This window comes from Mus caroli, unplaced genomic scaffold (assembly GCF_978045245.1).
Source record: "Mus caroli unplaced genomic scaffold, Mus_caroli_1 scaffold_12, whole genome shotgun sequence".
NCBI classification, from domain to species: domain Eukaryota; kingdom Metazoa; phylum Chordata; class Mammalia; order Rodentia; family Muridae; genus Mus; species Mus caroli.
In genome coordinates this window covers 20,330,776-20,353,729 of record NW_028227267.1, presented here as the reverse complement: position 1 = coordinate 20,353,729, position 22,954 = coordinate 20,330,776, and the positions used below count along the sequence as shown (strand labels likewise).

At 40.7% G+C, this 22,954-nt stretch overlaps 2 protein-coding genes across 8 annotated transcripts in view; one reads left to right on the top strand and one right to left on the bottom strand.

Annotated features, from left to right (window-relative positions):
- The window catches only part of Ccdc66 (coiled-coil domain containing 66), a 26,814-nt gene extending 5,594 nt beyond the window's left edge, over positions 1 to 21,220 (top strand). For all 4 annotated transcript variants that reach the window (XM_085828470.1, XM_021181463.3, XM_021181462.3 and 1 more), the window contains 15 exons: positions 2,264 to 2,705; positions 4,081 to 4,246; positions 4,606 to 4,709; positions 5,733 to 5,845; positions 9,425 to 9,556; positions 10,122 to 10,372; positions 10,551 to 10,635; positions 11,710 to 11,871; positions 12,830 to 12,974; positions 13,502 to 13,630; positions 16,719 to 17,212; positions 18,500 to 18,540; positions 19,309 to 19,562; positions 19,692 to 19,816; positions 21,023 to 21,220. In XM_085828470.1, coding sequence (XP_085684596.1) covers positions 2,264 to 2,705; positions 4,081 to 4,246; positions 4,606 to 4,709; positions 5,733 to 5,845; positions 9,425 to 9,556; positions 10,122 to 10,372; positions 10,551 to 10,635; positions 11,710 to 11,871; positions 12,830 to 12,974; positions 13,502 to 13,630; positions 16,719 to 17,212; positions 18,500 to 18,540; positions 19,309 to 19,562; positions 19,692 to 19,816; positions 21,023 to 21,109 — 2,730 coding nt within the window. In that variant the 3' untranslated portion in view covers positions 21,110 to 21,220. The remainder of the gene's footprint in view (positions 1 to 2,263; positions 2,706 to 4,080; positions 4,247 to 4,605; positions 4,710 to 5,732; positions 5,846 to 9,424; positions 9,557 to 10,121; positions 10,373 to 10,550; positions 10,636 to 11,709; positions 11,872 to 12,829; positions 12,975 to 13,501; positions 13,631 to 16,718; positions 17,213 to 18,499; positions 18,541 to 19,308; positions 19,563 to 19,691; positions 19,817 to 21,022) is intronic.
- The window catches only part of Tasor (transcription activation suppressor), a 54,506-nt gene continuing 51,620 nt past the window's right edge, over positions 20,069 to 22,954 (bottom strand). For 2 of the 4 annotated variants that reach the window (XM_021181460.3, XM_021181458.3), the window contains one exon: positions 20,069 to 22,678. In XM_021181460.3, coding sequence (XP_021037119.1) covers positions 22,197 to 22,678 — 482 coding nt within the window. In that variant the 3' untranslated portion in view covers positions 20,069 to 22,196. The other 2 variants (XM_021181461.3, XM_085828469.1) reach the window with 1 other exon arrangement.

Genomic DNA, 22,954 nt, shown 5'->3' with positions numbered 1-22,954 from the left:
TTCCAGAATAGCTAGAACTCCAGGCATCCATCACCAGACCGAGCTTGAGGTTAAACATTTTCTAGATAGCGAAGTAATAGCATGCTTGTGTTCAGTTACTTTTGATCCAGCTGAAGAGGAAGTTTTTTGATGAGAGAGAGAAAATTGCCAGGAAGTAGGAGAGATGGTTTGGTTGATCTTCCCCGCCTCCCCAAATGAGATTTATGGCACTGGAGAGCTGCCTTAGTAGTTAGGAGCACTGGCTGCTCTTCCAGAGGACCTGGGTTCAATTCCTAGCACACACATGGTGGCTCACAGCCATCTATAACTCCAGTCTCAGGGGATCCCATGCACTCCTCCGACTTCAAGTACTACATACATGTAGTACAGACATGCATGCAAGCACAACACCTATAGTCGTAAAATAAAATGAAAACGGAGGAGACTTATGGATTGTATGTTGGTAGAAAGGACAAGAACTTTGAGCACGGGAGTTAGTAGAGATTTGATGATACATTTCTGTTTAAGATCCTTTTTAGTTGGATGTGTACATGTGTTTCTGGGTGGGGTCTGTGTATGTGAGCCTTCAGAGGCCAGAAGCATTGGAGCTGCAGTTGCAAAAAGTTGTGAGCTGCCTGACCTGGATGCTGGGAACCTAACTCGGGTCTTTGGTTTTCTCTAAGAGCATGACATGCCTTGGCCACTATCATATCTCCCCAGCCCCAGTGATAGAATATTTTTTTTTTTTAGATTTATTTATTTATTACATGTAAGTGCACTGTAGCTGTCCTCAGACATCCCAGAAGAGGGCATCAGACCTCATTACGGATGGTTGTGAGCCATCATGTGGTTGCTGAGATTTGAACTCACAACCTTCAGAAGAACAGTCAGTGCTCTAAATATTTCGGTATAAGATTTTCAGTGAAATTGCTAAATCTTCAACTGAGAATAGAATAAGAGACATATTAGGTCTTTTGAAAATGAGAAGAATGAGAGAGTATATAAATTTGCTAAATGCAGGACTGCCAGGTAACCTATTTGATATTCTTGGTATGGGGGTAAATGAAATTAGTTACCATAGTTTCTCCATTGGTACTCACATGCTGTCTTAGTTAGTGTTTACTGCCTTCAACAGACACCATAACCAAGGCAATTCTTATAAGGACAACATTTAATTGGATCTGGCTTACAGGTTCAGAGGTTCAGTCCATTATCATCAAGGCAGGAACATGGCAGCATCCAGGCAGATTGTGGGGCTGGAGGAGCCAAGAGTTCCATCTCTTGTTCCAAAGGCAGCTAAGACTAGCTTCTCAAAGGCTACTCCCACCGTGCCATACTTCCTCGAACAAGGCTACACCTACTCCAGCAAGGCCACACTTCCTAATGGTGCCACTCCCTGGGCCAAGCATATTCAACCCACCATACAATGCTATGGAGAACTGAACTTTTCTAAGAGTTAGGATTTGCTTCGTATGTATGATAGACTGCAGAATGAAAAATAACAAAAGAAATGTCTAGTTGGTGGTGACACTGAAGATTTTTAAGAGAAATGAGAGCAGGCGAGAGGTTTAAGGATGGGCTGGTAGTAGAGGCCACTCAGGTAAGCAGGACTTGGAGCTGGAGGTGGGGAGAATGAGCTGGAAAGCAGGTCGTCATTATCTGGAACTGTAGAGAGCTTGGAGTTGTGGCTCCCACAGGGTCAGCATAGGACCCCTGGGGGAATGAGGGAGGCCATGTGGAGAACAATATAGGAGGAGAATGTGAGGAGGTTAGTGGCCATGGAGAGTAGAAGAACACAGCAGCCATTAACGCAAGACCGGGACTGGAGAGAGGGAGATCAAGTAGCTAAGTCATGGAGGGATAAGGACCAATAACCTAAAAGAGGCAGTTTATGTAAGTTATATAATGTAATGAGACAAAATTCAAAGCTGGCATAGAATGGAGATGACCCATAACATACAGTTTTATTTATATTCTTTATTATCTGGAGTCAAAGTCATTTCTCATTGTTGAATCTCTCAGGGGGGTCTGCAAAGCCTTTGACAATAACAGCCTCTTATGGTTGTCGTATCTAACTAAGCAAACAGAAAAGTTTAGAGGCCTGATTAATCGCAGGTTTTAAATGGTGATTGTTAGCTGGGTGTAATGGTTCAGGCTTCCATTCTCAGAGGGGATGAGCAGAGAGAGGCCAGGTTAGGCCGCATAGCAATGTCGTATCTCCAAACAAAATGATCATGTCAATTTTTTATGCACTGTCACAAAGACTAAACTTGTGTCTTAACAGATGGGAAATAAGTTCAAAATTGCAAAATGTCCTTTAAGAACAAAACAGACTGGACATACTTTAAAATCAACACAAAATACTTACATTGGGAATGAAAACCTTTCTCAAAAGAAGATTTCTACTTTAGACACTTCACAAGCAAAACCTGAAAATAGTAGATTGACATTTTCACCCGGTACGGATAAGCAGTATTCAGAAAAAGACAGTGTCCGTGTTCAAAAGGAGCTTTCACCGACAACCTCTAATATACGGAAGATTATAACCACTACCGGTACTTGTCCAGTGACTAAACAGAAGCCTTGCAAAAAACAGCCCACAGCGGAGACCATGAACAGCGGTTTGGTGTGTCTCACACAAGACCAGCTTCGGCAGATTTTGATGCTGAGTGTGAACCAGGGAAATGGATCCGTGAGCCTCACTGAGAATGGGGAGGAGGAAGCGAGTAAGGGGTTTCTTGAACTGTTAACTTTACCTTTTCCCCACTGTGCTTTCCAAGTTCAGAGTCATTGCCTTGTTTTTGGGTTTTTTTGTTAACTGTGTCTCTTAAAATCTGATTTAACATGCAATAATTATAGATTATACATAATTTTAAATTATATAAATTAAGCCACAAATGTAAATTATTTTGGCAAGAGTGAATGAAGGGTTTTGTTTTGTTTTGTCAAAGAGACCTCACGTACCCAGAGTGGCTTCAAACTCAGTGCATAGCTGAAAACCGAGCTTGTGTCTTCCTGCCCCACCTCCTGAGTGCTGTATAGGTGTGCACTACCCTACCAGTGGATACAGTGCCAGGAGTGGAATGTACAGGATGGGCAGAATAGACAAGCCCTGGCTGTCCTGGAACTCACTCTGCAGACCAGACTGGCCTGGAACTCAGAGATCTGCCATCCTCTGCTGGAATTAAAGTCACACCCATGCCCAGCACTTAGATTTGTTTTTATTTGATGTAAAAAATTATATGGCCATGACCATGAATCAGCTGTAATCTCTAGGTCCCATTCTTTTTTTCTTTTCTCTTGATCTATTTATCTGTTTAGAGTAAGGTCTCATACAGGCCAGGCTGGCCTGAGTATCCTGTCTCAAAAGAAAAAGATTACGGCTGTCTGTTGTTACTGGGCTATTGTTTCCAGTGTGGTCTTGAACTCTTCCTCCCGACTCTCCTATCCTTATTCCCAATGCCTTTGAGACTGTGGGTTTTCACTACGTGCTGGTTATTCTGGTACTGGGGGTCAAACCGAGGCCCCTGTTCCTACAAGGCCAGTGCTTTACTGACTGAGCATTACTCTAGCCTGTCGGGTTTGCTTTTGTGATGCCCTCATGCAGCCTAGGCTGCCCTTTAACCCCTGATCCTCCTGCCTCTCCCTGCTGAGTGCCAGGATAGCAGGTGTGTTCCATCACACCCACTGCTGCTGCTGCTGCTTGGTTTTTTATTGTTTTGTTTTGTTTTGGTAGATAAAGGATTGTTTTACAAGTTTGGTGTTTGAGACAGGGTCTTACTGAGTCAGAGAGACCAGCCAGCTTCTGCTTCCTGAATTCTGAGCCTAAAGATCTGCACCTCCCTCCACAGTTGCCAATTTTTATGTATTTCTTTTGTTGTGACAAGGTCTCACTCTGCATCCTAGACTGGCCCAGGACTTGGTGTGTTGTCCAGACTGGCCTCAAAGAGTGATCCTCTTGTCCCAGCCTCCTGAGTTTTACCTGAGGGTGATAGGTGTGAGCCATCATGCCTGCTAAAGCTTTTCTTTCAATTGTATAGGAGTATGTTATGGTAAAGTATTTCAATCGATGTGATTTTAAAACATGCATTTTATTTCCAGGTCAAGATAGTTTACATTTAAGCAATATTCCTAGTCAGCCAAAGGATGTGAATGTCACAGGATTCCTGCAAAACACGGAGGCCATTTCCCCTGTCACGAGTGAACATGAGCATGCCCACCGGAGAGCTCAAGAGGCATTTCAGCAGTGCGAGCAGAAAGCTGCCATGTAGGTGACACCCGTCTGTCTCCGGGGTATATATCTGTAGGCGACATATCTGCTTGTCCATTGTGTGTCTTGTACTCTGAAGACCTAGCTACTTAAAAGCTTATTACTTAAGATTTATGCAGTCTGTCACCTAGAAACATAATAAGGTTCCCGGCTTTTTATATGTATGGGTTTTTTTTTTTTTTTTTTTTTTTTGGTTTTTCGAGACAGGGTTTCTCTGTGTAGCCCTGGCTGTCCTGGCACTCACTTTGTAGACCAGGCTGGCCTCGAACTCAGAAATCCGCCTGCCTCTGCCTCCCGAGTGCTGGGATTAAAGGCGTGCGCCACCACGCCCGTCTTATATGTATGTTTTATCTTAGAGAGAATGAATGGAAACCAGCTGACATATTCAGTACGCTGGGGGAAAGGGAACGTGATAAAAGTTTGTTGGAAGCAAGAAGAGCCCAGTGGAAAAAAGAGCTGGGTAAGTGTTGTACCTTTCATGATAGTTCTGTTGGCTTGTAGACTATTGTTACCTCTCAGTATATTAAGCCCTGTTTGATAGGATTTGACATCTGTAGTTCTTTGCATGCTCCTAAGAAGCGTTGGAGTTTCACAGTGTCCTGTGTCTTTGGTGCTTTGCAGTGCACCAGAAGCAGGGTGCACACTGGTATCCTTCTGGAGCCCTGCAAATAAATACTCCTAAACTTTTTCTATTTATTTATTTATTTATTTATTTATTTATTTCTATTATGAAAATCTTGTGGCTTAAGGAATGGCTATATTAAAAAATTAGTTCACTTCAGGTGTGTGTGTGTCTGTGTCTGTGTCTGTGATGGTACTGGGAGCTTTATTTTTTTTTTTAATTATCAAAATGATAAGTAGACAGGGGGCAGGGCAGTCAGAGAACAATTTGTACAGGGTCAGTTCTCTTTTTCCAAGCGCTTTTACCCAGTGAGCCATCTCAGCAGCCTATAGCTTTAGCTCCTGTCTCCCTTCCGGGAGTTAGTGAGAAGGGACTGCTATCCCCTCTTTGAGCTAGAGCTTGCCCTGAAATAGGCAATACTGTTACTCCACTTCACAGAAGAAACCAAAGTTTTGCTGGCAAAAGAGCAGCTTGTCTATTACAGAGGTCGGAGGTGGTTGAGCCTGCAGTTGACCCTGAAGTTTGGCGTCTAAGTCTGTCAGGAATAATAATGCAGGAAGGTCAAACCGCAGAGTGGGTGGCAAAGCCAAGTGCTCTGAGAAACTGTTCCACACTGTTGAGGACTGTCGTACAAACGCTGCTGTAACTGTCCGTGCTACACTTGCGTTTGGTTCTGATACGGTGTTTTCTGTGCTACCGCATCCTTCAGAGTTCCTTTCTGACTTGTCAGGCGTCTCCTCCCACGCAAACAACTGGGATTAACTGTTTCCGTTTGCACTCTATAAGAGGTCATGATTTGTCTCCATGATTTCTTTTTTTAGTTTTTGGACATTTTTTTTTTTAAAAGCACATTATTTACAGATGAACAGGTTGCTTTAAAGAAGAAAGAGAAAGAAGCTTCCCAAAAATGGCATAACCCTTGGAAGCCATCTGACGTAGAGTGTGAGAAGTCTCAAGTCCATGACCAGCCTAAGGTCAGTATACCAAGTTCAGTCGAGCGCTCTGCTTGTGTCTTTGTGTGCCATCTTTACCAATTTCTTCTTTCTTTTTTTCTGAGTCAGGGTCTCTCTAGGTAGCTCTAGCTGTCTTAGAACTCACTTTGTAGACCCGTCTTGGCTCAAACGCAAAGAGATCTGCCTCTGCCTCCCAACTGCTGCTGTTCAAAATGTGTGTCACCATGCCTGACCTTTATTACAACTTTTTTTTTAAGATTTATTTATTTATTTATTTATTTATTTATTTATTATATGTAAGTACACTGTAGCTGTCTTCAGACACACCAGAAGAGGGCGGCAGATCTCATTACAGGTGGTTGTGAACCACCATGTGGTTACTGGGATTTGAACTCAGGACCTTCGGAAGAGCAGTCGGCACTCTTAACCGAGCCATCTCGCCAGCCCCATATTACAACTTTTAAAATGAAGTAGTGTTCAAATTATATGATTTACTCTGGCAACCTTTTTGTTTTGTTTTCTTTTGTTTTGTTTTGTTTTCTTTGTGAGGCAAGAGTTTGCTATATAGCCCTGGCCTCAAACTTGTTGCAATCCTCCTGCCTCAGCTGCTTTGTGCTAGGATTCCAGGCAGCTGTCATCATTAATTTTATTTTTAGTGCTTACTGATTAAAACTGAAAACCTGTATTCTTCTTAGGTTTGACACAGTATTTAATCACGGACCAAACTAATATTCTAAATTTCCATCTGTAGTTTTTAAGTGGCCTTGCAGTAAAGAGTGTTATTTCCGCATTTATCATTTATTAGTGTGTGTTAAGTGTATGTGGGCATGTGTACGCCACTCTGAGTGAAGCTTTCAGAGAACTTCCCGGTGTTGGTTCTGTTCATCCACCGTGTGGATCCTGGGCACTAAGCTCAGGTCTTCAGGTTTGGTCGCAGATGCCTCTTGCTGGGCCATCTGTCCAGCTCTGTCGTTAGTGGACTTGAGTCACAGCATCTGCCCAACAAAGCAGGTTTGGCCAGCTTTGGCCAAACCTGAAAGCTCATTAAAAGAGCCAAATTAATACTGAAAAGCAGAAAAGAAGACTCACTCAGTGGTGTCACATTGGGAAGAGGGACAGAAAGATCCATCATGTCCCCAGATCCATCTGGAGGGGCTTGGCAGAAAAGATTAAGGTGAGGTGTACGTAACTAGGCATCCAGCCAGGCTGTTCCTCACCACGGTGTCAGTCTGCAGAGTTGTCTACCAAGGCATTTCTCTAGGAACAGGTTCCTCCTCTGGCTGCCCCAGGCTTCGACCTCCTCCTTCAGCAGAGGGGGCCCAATGTTTGAATAGTCTGATAGTCAAAAAGAGGGGCATGCGTCGGAGTGTGTTCCTTCCTAGTGCAGTTAGGGTTTTAACTAGCACAGAAATCTACCGCTGATTCTTGACACCTCTCACAGCCTTATCAGATCATCCATAGATGTTTACATCTCAGCATCCTTTAGATAGGTGGTGTTTGTGGGACTTAGCACCTTTATTGGTACTTAATTTTAGATGAAGACATGCTTTGTTTTTCCTTCCCTCCCTTTGTCCCTGTCTCCCTCTTATGCTGTTTCTTCAGATATTCTGTCACAAGTTTCTTGTCAGGTGATGGCCTTCCAGGCTGGATGGATGGCCACTACTTAGAGCAACATTAGATGTTGAGTCCTAAGTATTAGCACTTTGATGTTTAAATCCTCAGTCCTTGATTTGTGTATAGCATATTTGCTTCAAAGAAATGATTCTGAGCCTTTTCTTTTTTTGTTGTTTTTTTGTTTGTTTTCGTTTTTAGCTTTTCACCTTTTCGCGCGTGTGTGTGTGTGCGTGTGCTGTGCTTGTACATCTGTATGTATATTCTTAAGTATGAGCTGTACGTGTGGAAGCCTGAGAGTGACTTCTGGTGTCTCCCTAGATCACTCTTCACCTTCTGTGTTGAGGCAGAGTTCTCACTTAGACCTGGAACTCCCAATTCAGTGAGTGGGGCCTGAGCTCACATGCTCATATATTGCCCTCCTGAATTATGCAAGCTAGTCTTCAAGGAGGATGCTTTCAGGTCAGTTCCAGCTCACATCCTCCAAGAGTATATACAGACTTACCTTCGACTTTGGGAGTCTCGTGGGCTCTCTTGACTAGCAACTTGAAAGGAGGTTTCTCATGTTGGTATTAGGGGTTTTGTTAGATAATCTAAGGTTCTTAGTGAAGGTACTTTGACCCCAAGTCTTGTAACTTCATTCAAACTATATATATTTGTATACACATATGCTTAGGTATAATTTTAGATAAATATGATACTTGTAATATTTATTAAAAATAATTCCCCTTTTCCCTCCATCTGTACTGTTTCCCCCTTCCCCAGTTGAAGCCCCCTTTTCCATTTTCCTGTATTTCCTGCCACTTCTCTCAGTAGCCCTCACCCCACTCCACAGTCCTGTTCACTTTTCTCGATTCTGCGGGTCAGCAGTTCTTGACTTCTAACACTGCAACCCTTTAATGCAGCCCCTCATGTTGTGGTGACTCCCAATCACAAAATTACTTTGTTGCTACTTCATGACTGAAATTTTGCTAGTGTTGTGAATCATAATGTAAATATCTGATATGCACAGTATTTGACATGTGACCCCTGTGGGGCTCACAACTCCCAAGTGGAGAACAGCTGTGCTAGGTTATATATTCACATCTAAAGATCTGGAGCTAGGAACCGCAGTGAGAGAACATTCAGCATGTGTCCTTCTGTGTCTGGGTTACCTCACATATATTTTCTAGTTCATCCATTTCCCTGCACATTTCATGACTTCCAGTCTTCTTTACAACTGCATAGTATTTTATTGTATGTACGGACCACATTTCATTCTTCATCCTTCCAAGGCTATTGTGAGCAACATTGGGGAGCGACTACCTGTGAAGTTGGGTGTGATCTGACTTGTTTTGCTGTTTTTATTCTTGGAAGATCTATGCAGTCACCAGAATAGTCTTTCCCCAAATTATTATTTATTAATTAATTTATTTATTTGGGCGGGGGGTGGGGGGGTTCAAGACAGGGTTTCTCTGTATAGCCCTGGATGTCCTGAAACTCACTTTGTAGACCAGGCTGGCCTCGAACTCAGAAATCCGCTTGCCTCTGCCCCAAATTTTTTTTTTTTTTTTTTTTTTTTTTTTTTTTTTTTTGGTTTTTCGAGACAGGGTTTCTCTGTATAGCCCTGGCTGTCCTGGAACTCACTCTGTAGACCAGGCTGGCCTCGAACTCAGAAATCCGCCTGCCTCTGCCTCCCAAGTGCTGGGATTAAAGGTGTGCGCCACCACCGCCCAGCTCCAAATTTTATTTTTATAGACTGCTTTAAATGAAGAATGAAAGAAAACATTTCCTTTCTGGGTACTGAGGTGCCTTACACCATCTACAGTGTGTGTTTAAGACACAATTCTAAGGATCGGAGCTCATCTCCTTAGTCGTGTGGTCAGAATCTTTGCTTGACAGTATTGCTTCTCCTAGGGAGATCCACCTTCCTGGGTTAGATCTATGTGAGTACCTTGGTAAGGTTTATACTGTGGAGGCCTCACTTCACCCGGTTACTGACTTGTTCAGGAAGCAGGACTGCTGGAGTCCCCTTGCAGCGCCATTAAACAGGAGCAGCAGAGAAAATGGATTGAAGAATTGAATAAACAAGTTGAAGATGACCAGCAAAGAAAAGCAGAGGAAAGAATGATATATTCAAAGGTAACTCGGGACCTAAAATTCCAAGTCTTTACTCACACGAACTTAGATTCTGAAATTATTTGGCAAATTATACATTTGTCTTTAGGAAATTGTTTTTTCTGAGTGCACTTAGTGTGGTTTTATATACCATTTTAAAACTTTAGAAATGCATTTAAAGACCATTTTCTAAGGCAGTTCTCTAATTATATAAGGAATCAAAAAATAAACAATTTTGTTAGTTTTTATGATGGATATACTACTGAATTTCTTTTAAAATATTGAGATTTTTATCCCTTCTTTTTGTCTGGGTGTTTTGCCTGCATGAACATCTACACCAGATGCATACAGTGCCCACAGAGGCCAGACGAGGGTGTGGACCCCTTAGAGCTAGGGTAACAGGCAATGGCTGGCTGCCATGTGGGTGGGTGCTGGGAACTGGGTCCTGGCTCTTCCTCAAAGCACAGCTGGGGAGCTTACTCACTGCGCCTCCATCTCATCAGTGGTGACTTCCAGTCTGTGTTTGTTGTTTATAATTCTGTATGGGAATAGTTCAAAGTTCTGAGCATTTCCTGTTTGTCACTGTTAGGGTGAGGAACATGACAGATGGGCAATGCATTTTGATTCATTAAAGAGTCATCCTGGTTCCCAGTCTCGACTGTCCTCTCAGTTAACACACCAACACCTGGAGTCGCTTTGTGTGTCTCCCGACACTCAGGAACTGGCTGATGTCAATGGTGTTTACACACCTCCACCTGGAGTCCAGGTGGAGACTTCAGAGAAAGAACAAAGAGCCAGACCTGTTCTGGAGATGGCTGTATCACATGGTCCGAAAACAAAGTAAGTTGATTTTTCATTGTTGATTCCTTTAAGAATGTGCGTTTGAATAGAACGGTCACCATGTCCAGTTAGTTTCGCTTTGGCAGTCTTTGAAATAGAAATGCTTAGCAGATGTAGTTTAAGCCAAAACTGGTCAACCTTTCTAGAGTTTTGAGTAACTCTGTATGCTTCTTCACAGCTTTCTCCGTTCTATGACTGCACTCTTGGATCCAGCCCAGATTGAGGAGCGGGAACGACGCCGACAAAAACAATTAGAACATCAGGTACTATGTTGTGAAACATTTGGTGTTTCCATAGTGTGCTTCACACTGTAAAACAGTGTTCTCTGCCTTAGGCAGTCATGATCATGGCCAGCATTATACTTAGGTAAATGAAAATGTAATGTTTTTTTTTACCTGAGACAACCTTTAATGTCGTAGGCTGATCTTGAACTTGCTATGTAGCCAAGGCTGGCCTCTAATTCTTGATTTTCCTGTCACGCCCTCCCAAATCCTAGGATTATAAGCATATACCACCACACCCAGCTAGAAATCCTGATATATATTTCCAGCTTGGGTCCAGTTATATCATGCTGTAAATCTAGTCTCTTGACACAGCTGGATCATATGAGAATGAAGTTAGGGCTGAGGACCAGACAGTATTATTACCATGCTGTCTGCCTTTCAGTGGAGCCTTTAAATGAGTGTGTAGTATATGTGACTGTACTATCATTAAGTATTGGCTACTTCCTCGGAGGTTTTTTAAGGTCTGTGAAAGAAAACATTAAAAAATCAAAGTAGACTTCTGACTGTGCAGTCTAGTCCTAATATAAGGCTGAGATAAACTCTTTGCAGGCTGACATTAGAGGGACTTAATGAGGAGTGACTTTTTGATGGTTCTTTCTCTGAAATGAGGCGGGCAGGGGGTGAGTTTTCACCATGTTGTTCTGATATAGCTCAAATGTCTTCTTACCTAAGCCTTCTAAGTAGCAGGGGCCTCTCAGCAAGTATTCAACCCAGATAGGCACTCAGCACGCACCACTGTGCTCAGCACAGATCACACTCAGCATGTAGCCTCTGTTCAGTAATTCATCTTAAACATTTTATATGAGTAATCTGGGTTAGTTAATTTTCTTTCTTGAGCTCAGTGAAAAGCTGAAAGCTTCTCCCATCTATCAGGCAGCGTGCTTGAGTGCAGAGGTGGTTTCTTTAGTTGACTCTCTGTGTTACACAGGCTCAGTAAGCACAATTCTCCCCCAACACCACTCTGTGTATAACTGATAAATCATGTTCTCACCATCAAAGCTATGCTGCATGCATTCTTATTTGTGACAGTAACTTGTAATTATTTATGACTAGAAAGCAATCATGGCTCAGGTAGAAGAGAACCGCAGGAAGAAGCGACTAGAGGAAGAACAAAGGAAGAAGGAGGAGCAGGAACTGGAGCTGCGCTTGGCAAGGGAACGGGAGGAGATGCAGAGGCAGTATGAAGAGGACATTCTAAAGCAGAAACAGAAAGAAGTAGGTTCTCGTAGCGTGCAAGAAATGAAGAGACCGAGGTCTGTATTCTGAATTATGGGCTGCATGTAGAGACATTACAGCAGAGTTAGGAAAGGGCTGCTTGGCGAGGGCCAGATGGCAGATGCTGCATGCCTGGCCTGTGAAGGGTGAATGCAGCACTGTGCTCTGGATACATAGAACCTAATCATTCTAGGTATTAGGCCTGCAAGCATGGCTCAACTGATAAGGGCTCTTCCAGTACCTGGAACTCATGTGCCAGGAGAGGACTCTGAAAGTTGACATCTGACCTCCATATACACACTGTAATGCCATTACCACCTCCTCACACCCCTAAATAAATCTAAAGTAATGATTCTAGATATTAAAAGGAGTAATGACTGGCTGGGATTGTGATGAAATTCCTTGCTGTGTTAGAGGCCTCTTTGGGCTCAGTAATAGCCTTTTCGAAGAGTTGATGTCTCACTGTGTAGCAAAACCCTCCATTACTGATTCAGACAGGGTAGGTAGGGTGGTCCAGGGGCTATGTCTGAGCTGACCTAAGAAACAGCAGATCAACCAGTGATAATTCAGTTGTCAGCTTTAAAAACACAAAGTCTGCACTTCCTTGCCAGTTTTCACTTGCAACGTTTCAAAAATGGGACATGGATAGGGGACATAACAGCCTGCACTTCAGTTTCTTTGAGTAGGCTGAGACTGCTAGGCATGGTGGTAGTGCTCGCCTGTAATCCCAGCATTTGGGAGTTCAAGGATAACCTGGTATACACAGTCATGTCTAATAGCAAGAACAAAAACAGCACATTAGAACTGTAATCTCTAAAAGGCCAGAATTTCGCCCTGTTGACTGTATCTAGACCAGCGTCTGATCCGTAGGGAGAGCATGAGCCCTTGTACTGAATCCAACAGTCACACCATTGAATGCACTTGGTAACTGTTCTCCTGCGTTTGTCACTCTTGATAGGAGATCATGACTCTAAGGACAAACGAGCTATTCCACACAATGCAGCGAGCTCAGGAGCTGGCACAGAGGCTCAAACAGGAGCAGAGAGTCAGAGAACTGGCTCAGAAGGGACATGATACATCCAGGCTGATTCAAAATCTTGGCGGTAAGGGACTAATCAAAACTTACAGTTTTGATCTTAAAGATGGTTTTAAATACTTGTCTATTCTAATTCCTTAGAAACACACATTAACTAAGTATTTTTTTTTAAAGGAATTGAGTCTTTTCCCCTAAGCCATCCTTACTAATTTAGAAAGCTGTCCTAAAACATTACTTTGCAGTATCTTTTCTATAGAAATTTCTAGTCATCCTGAAATAGCTAACATATGTACTTTAATATGCATTCTTAGATTTTTTTTAATTCAGCAAGTGCTAAGAATACAGGTAACTTTTCGTAATAAATTTAGGCTACAATCTTAAGTCTCACCTTTCAAAAATTTTTACTACAGTTTATGGTGATTAAGTCAAAAAGTCTAGCTTACTTTCATCTTTCAGTGCAAGGGCTCAAACCCAGGGACTTGTGTGCTAGGCATACTGTCACTCCACTCTGTCCCTAGCCCTCAACAAACATGAGTTGGTTGGTACTCTTTAGATGTCATTTTCAGGTCTGTTTCTCATTGCTATTTGACACAGCACAAGTGGATTATAAGGCATTCACTACCATCTCCAGTTCCCACAGTGACCCTGAGGAGGCTGCTGATGAAATGCATGCAGCCGCCACTTCAACAGCCTCTCCCAAGAAGGACACGGGCGTGCAGACAGGTACTCATGTGAAGTGTTCTAAGTTCTGGTTCACACTTAAAATGAAAACATCTGATGGGTTTTTATTTTGCCTTTGTGAAAAGGTCTCCTGTAGCCAAGGGTGACCTAGAACTAATCTCCCTGCCTCTACCTGCTGAATACTGGGATTAAAGGCATGTAGCACCATGCCCCTTTTATGTGGTACTAGGGGACTGAACCCTAGATGTAGAGCATGATAGCTAGGCAAGTGCTTTACCAACCTGAGCTACTTTGTCTCTAGCTCAGAAATTTAACAAAATAAAGGGGTCTCTTTAGTTTTGGGTTTATGATGAGATCTAACTCACACAGAAAAAAAGTTCTCCCCCATCTTTTCTTTTGTAGTTCAGGGAACAAGGGCCTTACACATTCTAGGCAAACATTCCCAGTAAGCCAAATGTCTAGACCACATCTTACCTATTTAAGGGACACTATTTGATGCATAGAAGCTCACTGTATAGACCAGACTGGCCTGGGACTCCCGGAAATTTCCCTGCCTCTGCCTTCCAAGTTCTACAACTAAAGGTATACACCACCATGCTAGCTGTCTTAGGTTCTTTAACATGCTCATACCTGTGTAGTTAGTGTCACAGTCTTAGGACCTTTTCGGCTATTTAAATTTATTTCCTATGTTGTTTAAAATTACAGGAACACTTAACCAAGTTGCATGTTTTCCTTGCACGGGGGCCATGCTAATTTCATTCCAGTTTTGTCAGTGTGTGTGTGTGTTGTGTTGGAACTGAGCACAGTACTCAGAGATAAGTAATTCACAGTTTTACTCTCTTCAATCTCTCCAGTTCATTTTGTCTTAGAATATTTGTGCGTTTTTTACTTTTCATTATTGGAATTATGCTGTAATGGCCTCTTTTGTGTCTGGCTAACACTGAGTTTCAGCATGATATAGGGTTTATCTATGTTGTAGATGTTATTGTGATGCAATTCCATTGACTGTGTCTTATACTGGATTTTGCCTATGACTCTATGAATATTTCAGTTATTTATACTTAGGACTATTGTAAATAGTGCCACTATGAATAGTTATCAATTTTTCGTTCTCTAAGGAGAGAGGAGTTAGAGTTTCCGAGTTCTGAGATAGGTCATTAAGCATTTGGGGAGCTGCTGAGCCATCATCTAGAGCACCAGTCTCACTAGTGGTATAGAGGTATTCTTACCTTTCCATGGCCTTGCAACACCTAGATTCTGATCTGCACCACCCCAGTGACTGATAGTACACAGCACATTTTAAATTTTTAAAAAGGCAGCATTCATACTGGATACCCCTGAATCATTTTTAAAAGTATTTTTAATTCAGTTTATATGTATAGGGGTGTGTGGGCTGTGTAAATGAGTGCAGGGCATGGAGACCAGAAGAGGGTGTCAGATTTCCTGGAGCTAGAGTTATATAGGTAGATAGGTATTGAGAGCCAGACTTCAGGGGCAGCATTGCTCTGAACTGCTGAGCCAGCTCAGCCCCTGGGCTTAGAGATTTTTTGAGGGAACTTTCTCAGAGGCTTCTTATTGAAACCATTTTTGTTTCATTTTCTCAGTTCTGTGAAGTTATTTTATCTTTTCCCATTTAGTTACCAGTCGGCCTTCCTGTTAAGTATTTACTTATGGCTCCTGATGATCCTATACTAACTTTTAAGTCAAAGGATCACATTGTCCAAGCTACTCTGGAGTTAGAGATGTTCAGACTCAGACTATCCACATGGTACTCAGACTTTCCCGGGGAGACGCAACATATCCCACACAAAAAGGAAGCCACGAGACCAGTTACAATTGCACTCATGTTCTATTGGTGAACTAATGTGATTTTTACTGGGGTTACTGACAGGGTTCTGGGCCAGGAATTACTGTAGAATATTAGTGATAACTCAAAAGCAGCTGCATTACCAAAGACCCCACCCCAAAACTGCTGTCTACCCTGAAACTGCAACCTAGAGCTCTGCCCAGGCTCACAGTCAGGCTCTCTGCAAGTCTGTTGGTCACTCTCCTCCTCCCGCAGGGGTTCCTTGCTGGGAAGGGTCCCTCAAGAATCTAACATGATATTTCTTTCAGACATGGGGGGTGGTATTATTATCATTATTAGTTATTCTCCTGAGGCTCAAGAACCTCTCTCCTGGAGTAATCAGCCACAAACACATCACTATTTTCTGCCAGTTACTTGAGATTTTAGTTTAGTACACCAAATTAGTCACCGTTTGCATGAAGAGATGGTTTAAGTGTGATAGGGCATTGTGATATTTGTGGTGCCGCTGAAATGAACTCTTATAAAAGCTTTATCAATGGTAATGTAAAAATGTAGAAAACAGTTTTTACAGTGGCTCAAAAAACTTACATCTAAAACCCAAAAATCCAGGTCTTCCTGAAATAATAGAAACTTGGGTTCACAACAGCATTACATAGTTTACTTCTAACTCATGTCTATAAAGATGAACAAAACTAGGCATACCTTATATAGTGGAATTAGCGTAGGGAATTCTGGCATGTATCTAACATGGTTATAAACTTTGAGAACTTTACGCTAGTTAAATAAGCCAGTCTATCACTTTTAAATTTTTCAGTTTTTGATAGGGTGTCTGGCCTTCACCCGAACTTGCTTCCTGGAACTTTGTAGAACAGGCAGGCGTTGGACATCTTTTGATCCTCTTGCTTCTGCTTCCTAATTGCTGGCTGTGTAGCAACTGGGCTGTTTATATGGGCTACTTGGAGTAGTCATTTCTAGAACATCAAAGTAGAATGGTGTTTTTGAGCTTCTTTCGAAGGGGATATTAGCAGTTCTTTAATGGGTAAAGCTTCATTGAGGATTAAATTCTTAGGGATGGAGGCTAGCACAGCAGGTAAAAGTGATTGCCACCAAGGCCAGGGGCCTGAGTTCCATCCTTGGTTCCCTTATGGCAGAAGGAACCAACCTTTGTAAGTTGTCCTTTGACTCCCTTGTGCATGATGTGGCATGCCTCACCGCCCCAAAGAAATAGATGCTACTGTGAGTCATTAAATAACTGAGAAAAGTGATTAGAAATTGTGTATTTTACCATGTTTTTAAAATTAATAATTTGTAATTTTTATTTAGATGACGTAAATTTAGGAATTTTCAATGATGCGCTACCACCCTGTGGATCGGTAACAGAGAGGGGCATTAGAAACTTTTCTTCTCCAGAGATTTCTGCAGAATTCAGTGGACAGATTGACATTAGAAAAGAGAAGCAAGAACTAAGTATGAATAAAGGCACTAATTTAGACAAAGAAAACAGCTGGCATAATGGCCAGTGTAATCAGTACAGAAGAACAGAGAAACAAACAAAACTCATGAAGAAATGTCCTAAGAAGCCTGCTTGGAATATAAACAAACCTCTCAAAAGGTACATTCCTGCATCAGCTAAGTACCCTGCACATCTCCAGAAGGAGAAAGAAGAAAAAAAGGTACAGAGGCAAATGGAGCTGCTTCACTTAGTGGAGAGAAACAATCCCGAGAATCTCTCCCAAAACAGAGGCATTTCACCAGAAGTTCTTGCTTCATCTCATCGAGAAACTGAGTCAGAGAGCAGGTCGCATCTTATCAAAAAGGTAAGATTCTTTTATTTCAATGTTTCTGAATTCAGAGTAGTTTCTGAAACCCATGTTTTCAGAAGGCCATGGTTCATCTAAAGTAGTTTATAGAGAATTATGTCAGAGGAAGACAGCCATGCTCGTTGTATGAACTGTGAATGCTGTATAGTCTGTGCTTTGGCTAGCTGCATCAGAAACTGTAGCCCCAAAAGCAAATATAAATAATCAACATATATATTATTATGTATATATACATCTTTATACAGATAAGTGCTTTCTTTACTCAAGTGCATATGAAAATATCATACATAAATAAAATGAAATACTACCTAGATGTAAAGAAAAATGAAATCAACCCTGTTTCAAACAAACAAGAAAAAAACAACAACAACAAAAACGAACTCATCAAATTTGTAGGGAAATTGGTGGATCTGGAAAGTATGTTGAGGTAACCCAAACTCAGAAAAGGGGAAAAACACACACACACAAAAACAAAAGATGAGATTCTCACTCATATGAGGATGTATCCTAGCTTACAACATGTAAATATGGAAGTATAGTATAAAATTTAGAAAGGAGATCAAGAAATAGGTAACAAAAGGATTAAATGTAGGCAGGAGGATACATGAATCCTCAAAGAAGATTAAAGCTTATTTTGTTGTTGTTGTTGGGGGGGGGGGGGGGGGGAGTGGACAAATTAAAAAAAAATATGGTGGTCAAAGTATAAAACCCTAAAACAGAGCTTGGTGTGGTGGTGGGACAAGTCTTTAATCCCAGCAGTCGGGAGGCAGCTAGGGAGTTTGAAGCCAGCCTGGTCTACAGAGGAAGTTCTAGAAACCCTGTCTTGGAAAACAACACAACAAAACCTAAGCAAAGCTCCAAAATGGTCATCCTAGTGGATCACTGCAGTGTAGTTTTGGGCTGGTCAAGAATGTTTGAATGCCTTCCTTAAAGTAACTGTATGAAGTTTTGTGCATTAATGAGAATACTGTTATTAAAATAAAACTCAGAAAGTGTTCCTGGCCTAGCCCTGGGACTATACTTTATTTCATACAGCATCTCTTATTTAGACATGCTTATATTATTTGAGTATGTTTGAGAAGTTGGTGGGATGCCAATGAAGGTACCTGCCACAGAGCTTGATGACCTGAGTCACTAGGACAGAAACAGCTCGTCTGAGTTGTCTGACTTGCGTGGACACACTGTACATATATGCATGCACACACAGAAGTCACGTTTTACAAGTATTTGGGGACTGTGATAATGTTACTTATCCTGTCTTTGCTTGGACTATCCATCTTTAAGGTAGAAGAACCTCTGAAAACGCCTTCAGTTAGTAGAGAAAGGTATGTGTGTTACTTATTTACTTAGTGCTGCTTTGTGGGATACGAAATATCCACTCAAAATCTGTGTGACAGCTCCACATGCAGATGAAGGCAGTCATAGGAAAGAGGTATGGCTTTCACTGATTGGGTAAAGGTTTACTATGGCTTTTAGCTGGACTGGGCCTGAACAGGTTTGAGTTTTCTATTAACAATAGAATAGGAGCCTGGACAAATCAGATATGGAAACAGATTGGTGAAAACTGTTTTAAAAAAAAATCCAGTTAATTGGGTGGGAGGTTTAGACTAGTCAAATGGTTTTTATTCTTTATCTTTGTGCATTTAGTTTGAGACTTGTCTCGAACAGCAACTTTAGTTCATATAGCTCAGGCATCACTTTATGATAAATCATATAAAGAAAAATGTGGTTGAACCCACCCAACATTGATGACTGTTGGAATCTAACTCCCCCGCCCCCACTGGAGTGTGTCTGTCTATATGTGTGTATATACACAACAACACTGCATACTTTATGATAAGTCCTGCTTTATGAAAAGTTATAGACTGCTATATATAGTATCCCTTAAGGACCATGCACATCTTGAATGGACTGCAATGTGGTCAGATATGTTTAAAAGATGCAGTTTCTAGAGGCCAGAGAGATGGCTCAGTAGTTAAGAGCACCGGTTGCTCTTCCAGAGGACCTGAGTTCAGTTGCCCATACCCACATTGTGGCTCACAACCATCTATGATTCCATAGAATTTATTAAAGTTTGTTTGTTTGTTTAATAGGTTTCAAACATCACCAGCAGTAAAAAACAGAACTCAACAAACTCAAAGTAATGTCTTACACTTACCACTAAAAAACAATGACTCTGAAAAGGAGACTCTGACCTCAGGAGATGGTCATACTAAAGTATCAGATGAGATGTCTGAGCCATCCCATTTTATTCCCTACGTTCGAACAAATGAGATCTATTATCTTGATCCAGATGCACCCTTGTCTAGGCCTTCAACCCAGGACAACCAATACCAAAAATCGCATGGTAAGTTAAGTAGAATAAGCAAGCAAACAAACCTGAATGACCTCCCAACCCTAAATTTGCTTCAATATTAGTCTATGCTTTAACTAAGTCCTAAGAATTTATTTGACTATTGTAAAATTTGTCCTTCAGATTGTGCCCGAGAACAAGAGCTATTTGACTTTGACCATATCAGGGATCCACTTCTTAATCCTAAATTAGTGAAAAACAGGGACCGACAGCAAGCTATCCTTAAGGGGCTTTCAGAACTAAGACAGGTATGCGCTCTTCACCAAGTAACTGTTTTTAGATGTTTGTTCTCTTTATATGGTGGCAGTGTTTGCACCCCAGTTTATAACAGTTATGTTTTCAATTCCTATATATTAACCTTGAGCAGAAATCAAAAGAACCTTTTTCCTTGAATTTACTCTCAAATTACCATTTTCACCTGCATAATCAACATTTGGGAAGCAGGAGGATCCTAGTCCAGGCTACATATAGTAGATCTAAGAATCAAAGTCCCGAGACAGTTTGCATATTAAGACAACTTTTATTTTAAAATATGTACATATGCTGGGCGGTGGTGGTGCACACCTTTAATCCCAGCACTTGGGAGGCAGAGACAGGTGGATTTCTGAGTCGAGGCCAGCCTGGTCTACAAAGTGAGTTTCAGGACAGCCAGGGCTACACAGAGAAACCCTGTCTCGAAAACCAACCAACCAAACAAACAAAAAAGTACATTTAAAACATCAAAACACAATAAAGTGCTAAAACCAAGAAACAAATATACAATTATGCTTTAATGAATTTTAACCAATATGGTCCATTTTTTAAAGTTAAGAACAGAATAGATCTGTTCAAAGAATGAAATTATACATTTTTACTACCTTTTACACAGGCAAAAATAAAATCTGCTATTGTGCTGAAACCTATCCTGGGGCTATTACACTGTATTTGGGGGAAATTTGGCTTGTGTGGTGCTTACCCTCTGCTCAGACACCATTTACCTGTGTCCTTTGAGAGCTTACATATAGCTAGCTCCAGCTCAGGACTCAACCTGGGTGAACAAAGGAGCAAGAGAAGGAAGGAATGGATGTTCATGCTTCACTTCACCATAACCCTATGCATGCTGTTCAGCAGAGCCGAGACCAACACTGGGAATGTTAAGACTGACTGTGTCTTCTCATGCTCTTAGAGCACTTGAGAGTAGATTTCACTTTAGAAATCCAATAGTGGTAAACAAAAAACAAAAACTATCCCTGTTGTTCTCATAGTAGAAAAGGTTCTAGCTAGACAACACCCAAATTACAAGAATTACTTAAAAAAAAAAAAAAAGAAAAGAAAAAGAAACTTAAGCTATGTCTAATAACAATTCTATCCTGAGAGTTCAATAATATTTTGTATCATGTATTAAGAGGAATATGAAAGAGAAAAAATATTTAAGTTGGTTATATACCTTCACTAAAATATCAATGTGATTGCAGGGTCTTCTCCAGAAACAAAAGGAATTGGAAACGAATCTCATACCCTTAACTGCAAACCAAGAAGATAATTTTAGTTCTTCGTTTTAAATATGCTCACCACGCAACAGCATTTTTCAAGTGCACAATGACAAACTTTACATTATGTAGTGAAATGATGTATTTTCTAAGTACAATAAAGTTTATAGTTCAAAAAAAAAATCTCTTGTCATGTTAGGGTATAAAAGTACTTTCTACTTACCACAGTAGAATCTGGAGATTCCTGACCTGCTAACAGCATTGCTCATTTGTTCTATTAAAAGTTCTTTTAGGGCATAAAAAGTACTATTAACACAAGGATAGACTCTTAATGAAATAATACAAATTCATTTCACTCTGGTTTTTCTCTTTTGAAGTTAACATTAGTAACAGTAGGCAAGAGATGAGGGTTTAAAAATCGATCTCCACATTTAGTGTAACACCAAGTTCTAATTAAAACTTCAAGATCTGTTCCAAATTATCCAATAGTATTGAAAGCAGAAGCCCCATTTTTAAAAGTTCATTTAACTAAAGGATCACACAAAATAGTATTTATCAAAGACATCTCAAAAAGTTAACCAAAATTTAAATGAAGCAAATATTTTCACAGCTAAACCTAAAGACTGAGAAAATTCCACTTGGTATTCTATACAATAGATTTACTACCTAGAATTCAACTGTACTGTTACATATAGCTTGAGGTACTAAGCCAAAATCCTATAAATATTTACACTGCTGGCTTATACCTGTGTAAAAACACTATACAAAAGCTTTAATCAAAATAAATAGTTGACATTTCAGCAAAATTAGTTATCATCTGACATTAAAGAAAGCCATTACTATTTACCGTTCTTTTATAAACATCAAATTTTACATATAAAATAGACTTCAATTTGAAGCCCAAGTACAGGTAACAAATGTAAAACTGAAAGGTGCTAACACGAGATAATCTGATTACAATGTCAAAAAAATTTTTTTCCAATTTTCATATGCTTCAAATGTTATATAGGCCATCATGATTTAAATAAACAGGAAAGGAAAAAATTCAGAAAGGCCAAGAAACTTGTTTATAAATCATCAATTCACTTTTAAGAAACTGAAAAAAGTCCACAACAACCTATTTTTTTGTAATTACTGTAATTTCTCCTTGAACACATCCTTAACTTAATGGAGATTTCTCTGTACCCAAGTTTTTGTAAGCAGATAAAAAGTAATTTTCATTTTCTTGAGACCGAGTTGATGAAAGGGCATATGGTGTCCCCAGAAACGTCTGGTGCGTGAGAACATTAAAATGACTACACTGATGGGACATTTGTAACTGATTTTGGTCAGCCTGAAAGTCGCTATACGCATCCTGTTCTGCTGAATTGCTGTTCTCTCCTTCAGAGCATACTCTATCAATAGGAGCGCTCTCTTCACAATCAATTAAATAAGTCTTATCTTCTAATAAACTGTTTTGCACATCAAGAGATGACTGCAATTCAATTTGGATATTCTTTTTTTGATCTGTTCCACTTGATCCTTTGGTTTCTCCCGCCAATATTTCTGAATGAACATTGCTGAATACTTCTATATGTGAGATTTCATCCCCTGAATCCAGAGACATATCCTCTTCATCCTTTTCATCGTTTTCTAAAAGAGCTACATTTAAAAAACAAAAAGCCCTTCTCTATTGTAATACACAATTTGTTTAGATATTATTTATACACTACTCACACAATATAGTGCGTCAGGATCTGCAAAGTCCACAATCCCTTAAAGCTTGGTCTTCTGCCACAAGGTCACTTAGTCACAACACTCACACTAGGTGTGAGTGTCCAGATAATCCGATGCTAAAAGCTTCTGCGAAATGTGTTCACGTTTAATGTTGGGAAATCCCAACTCCCAGCTCCAAAGGGGTTAATGTCAAAACAGCAT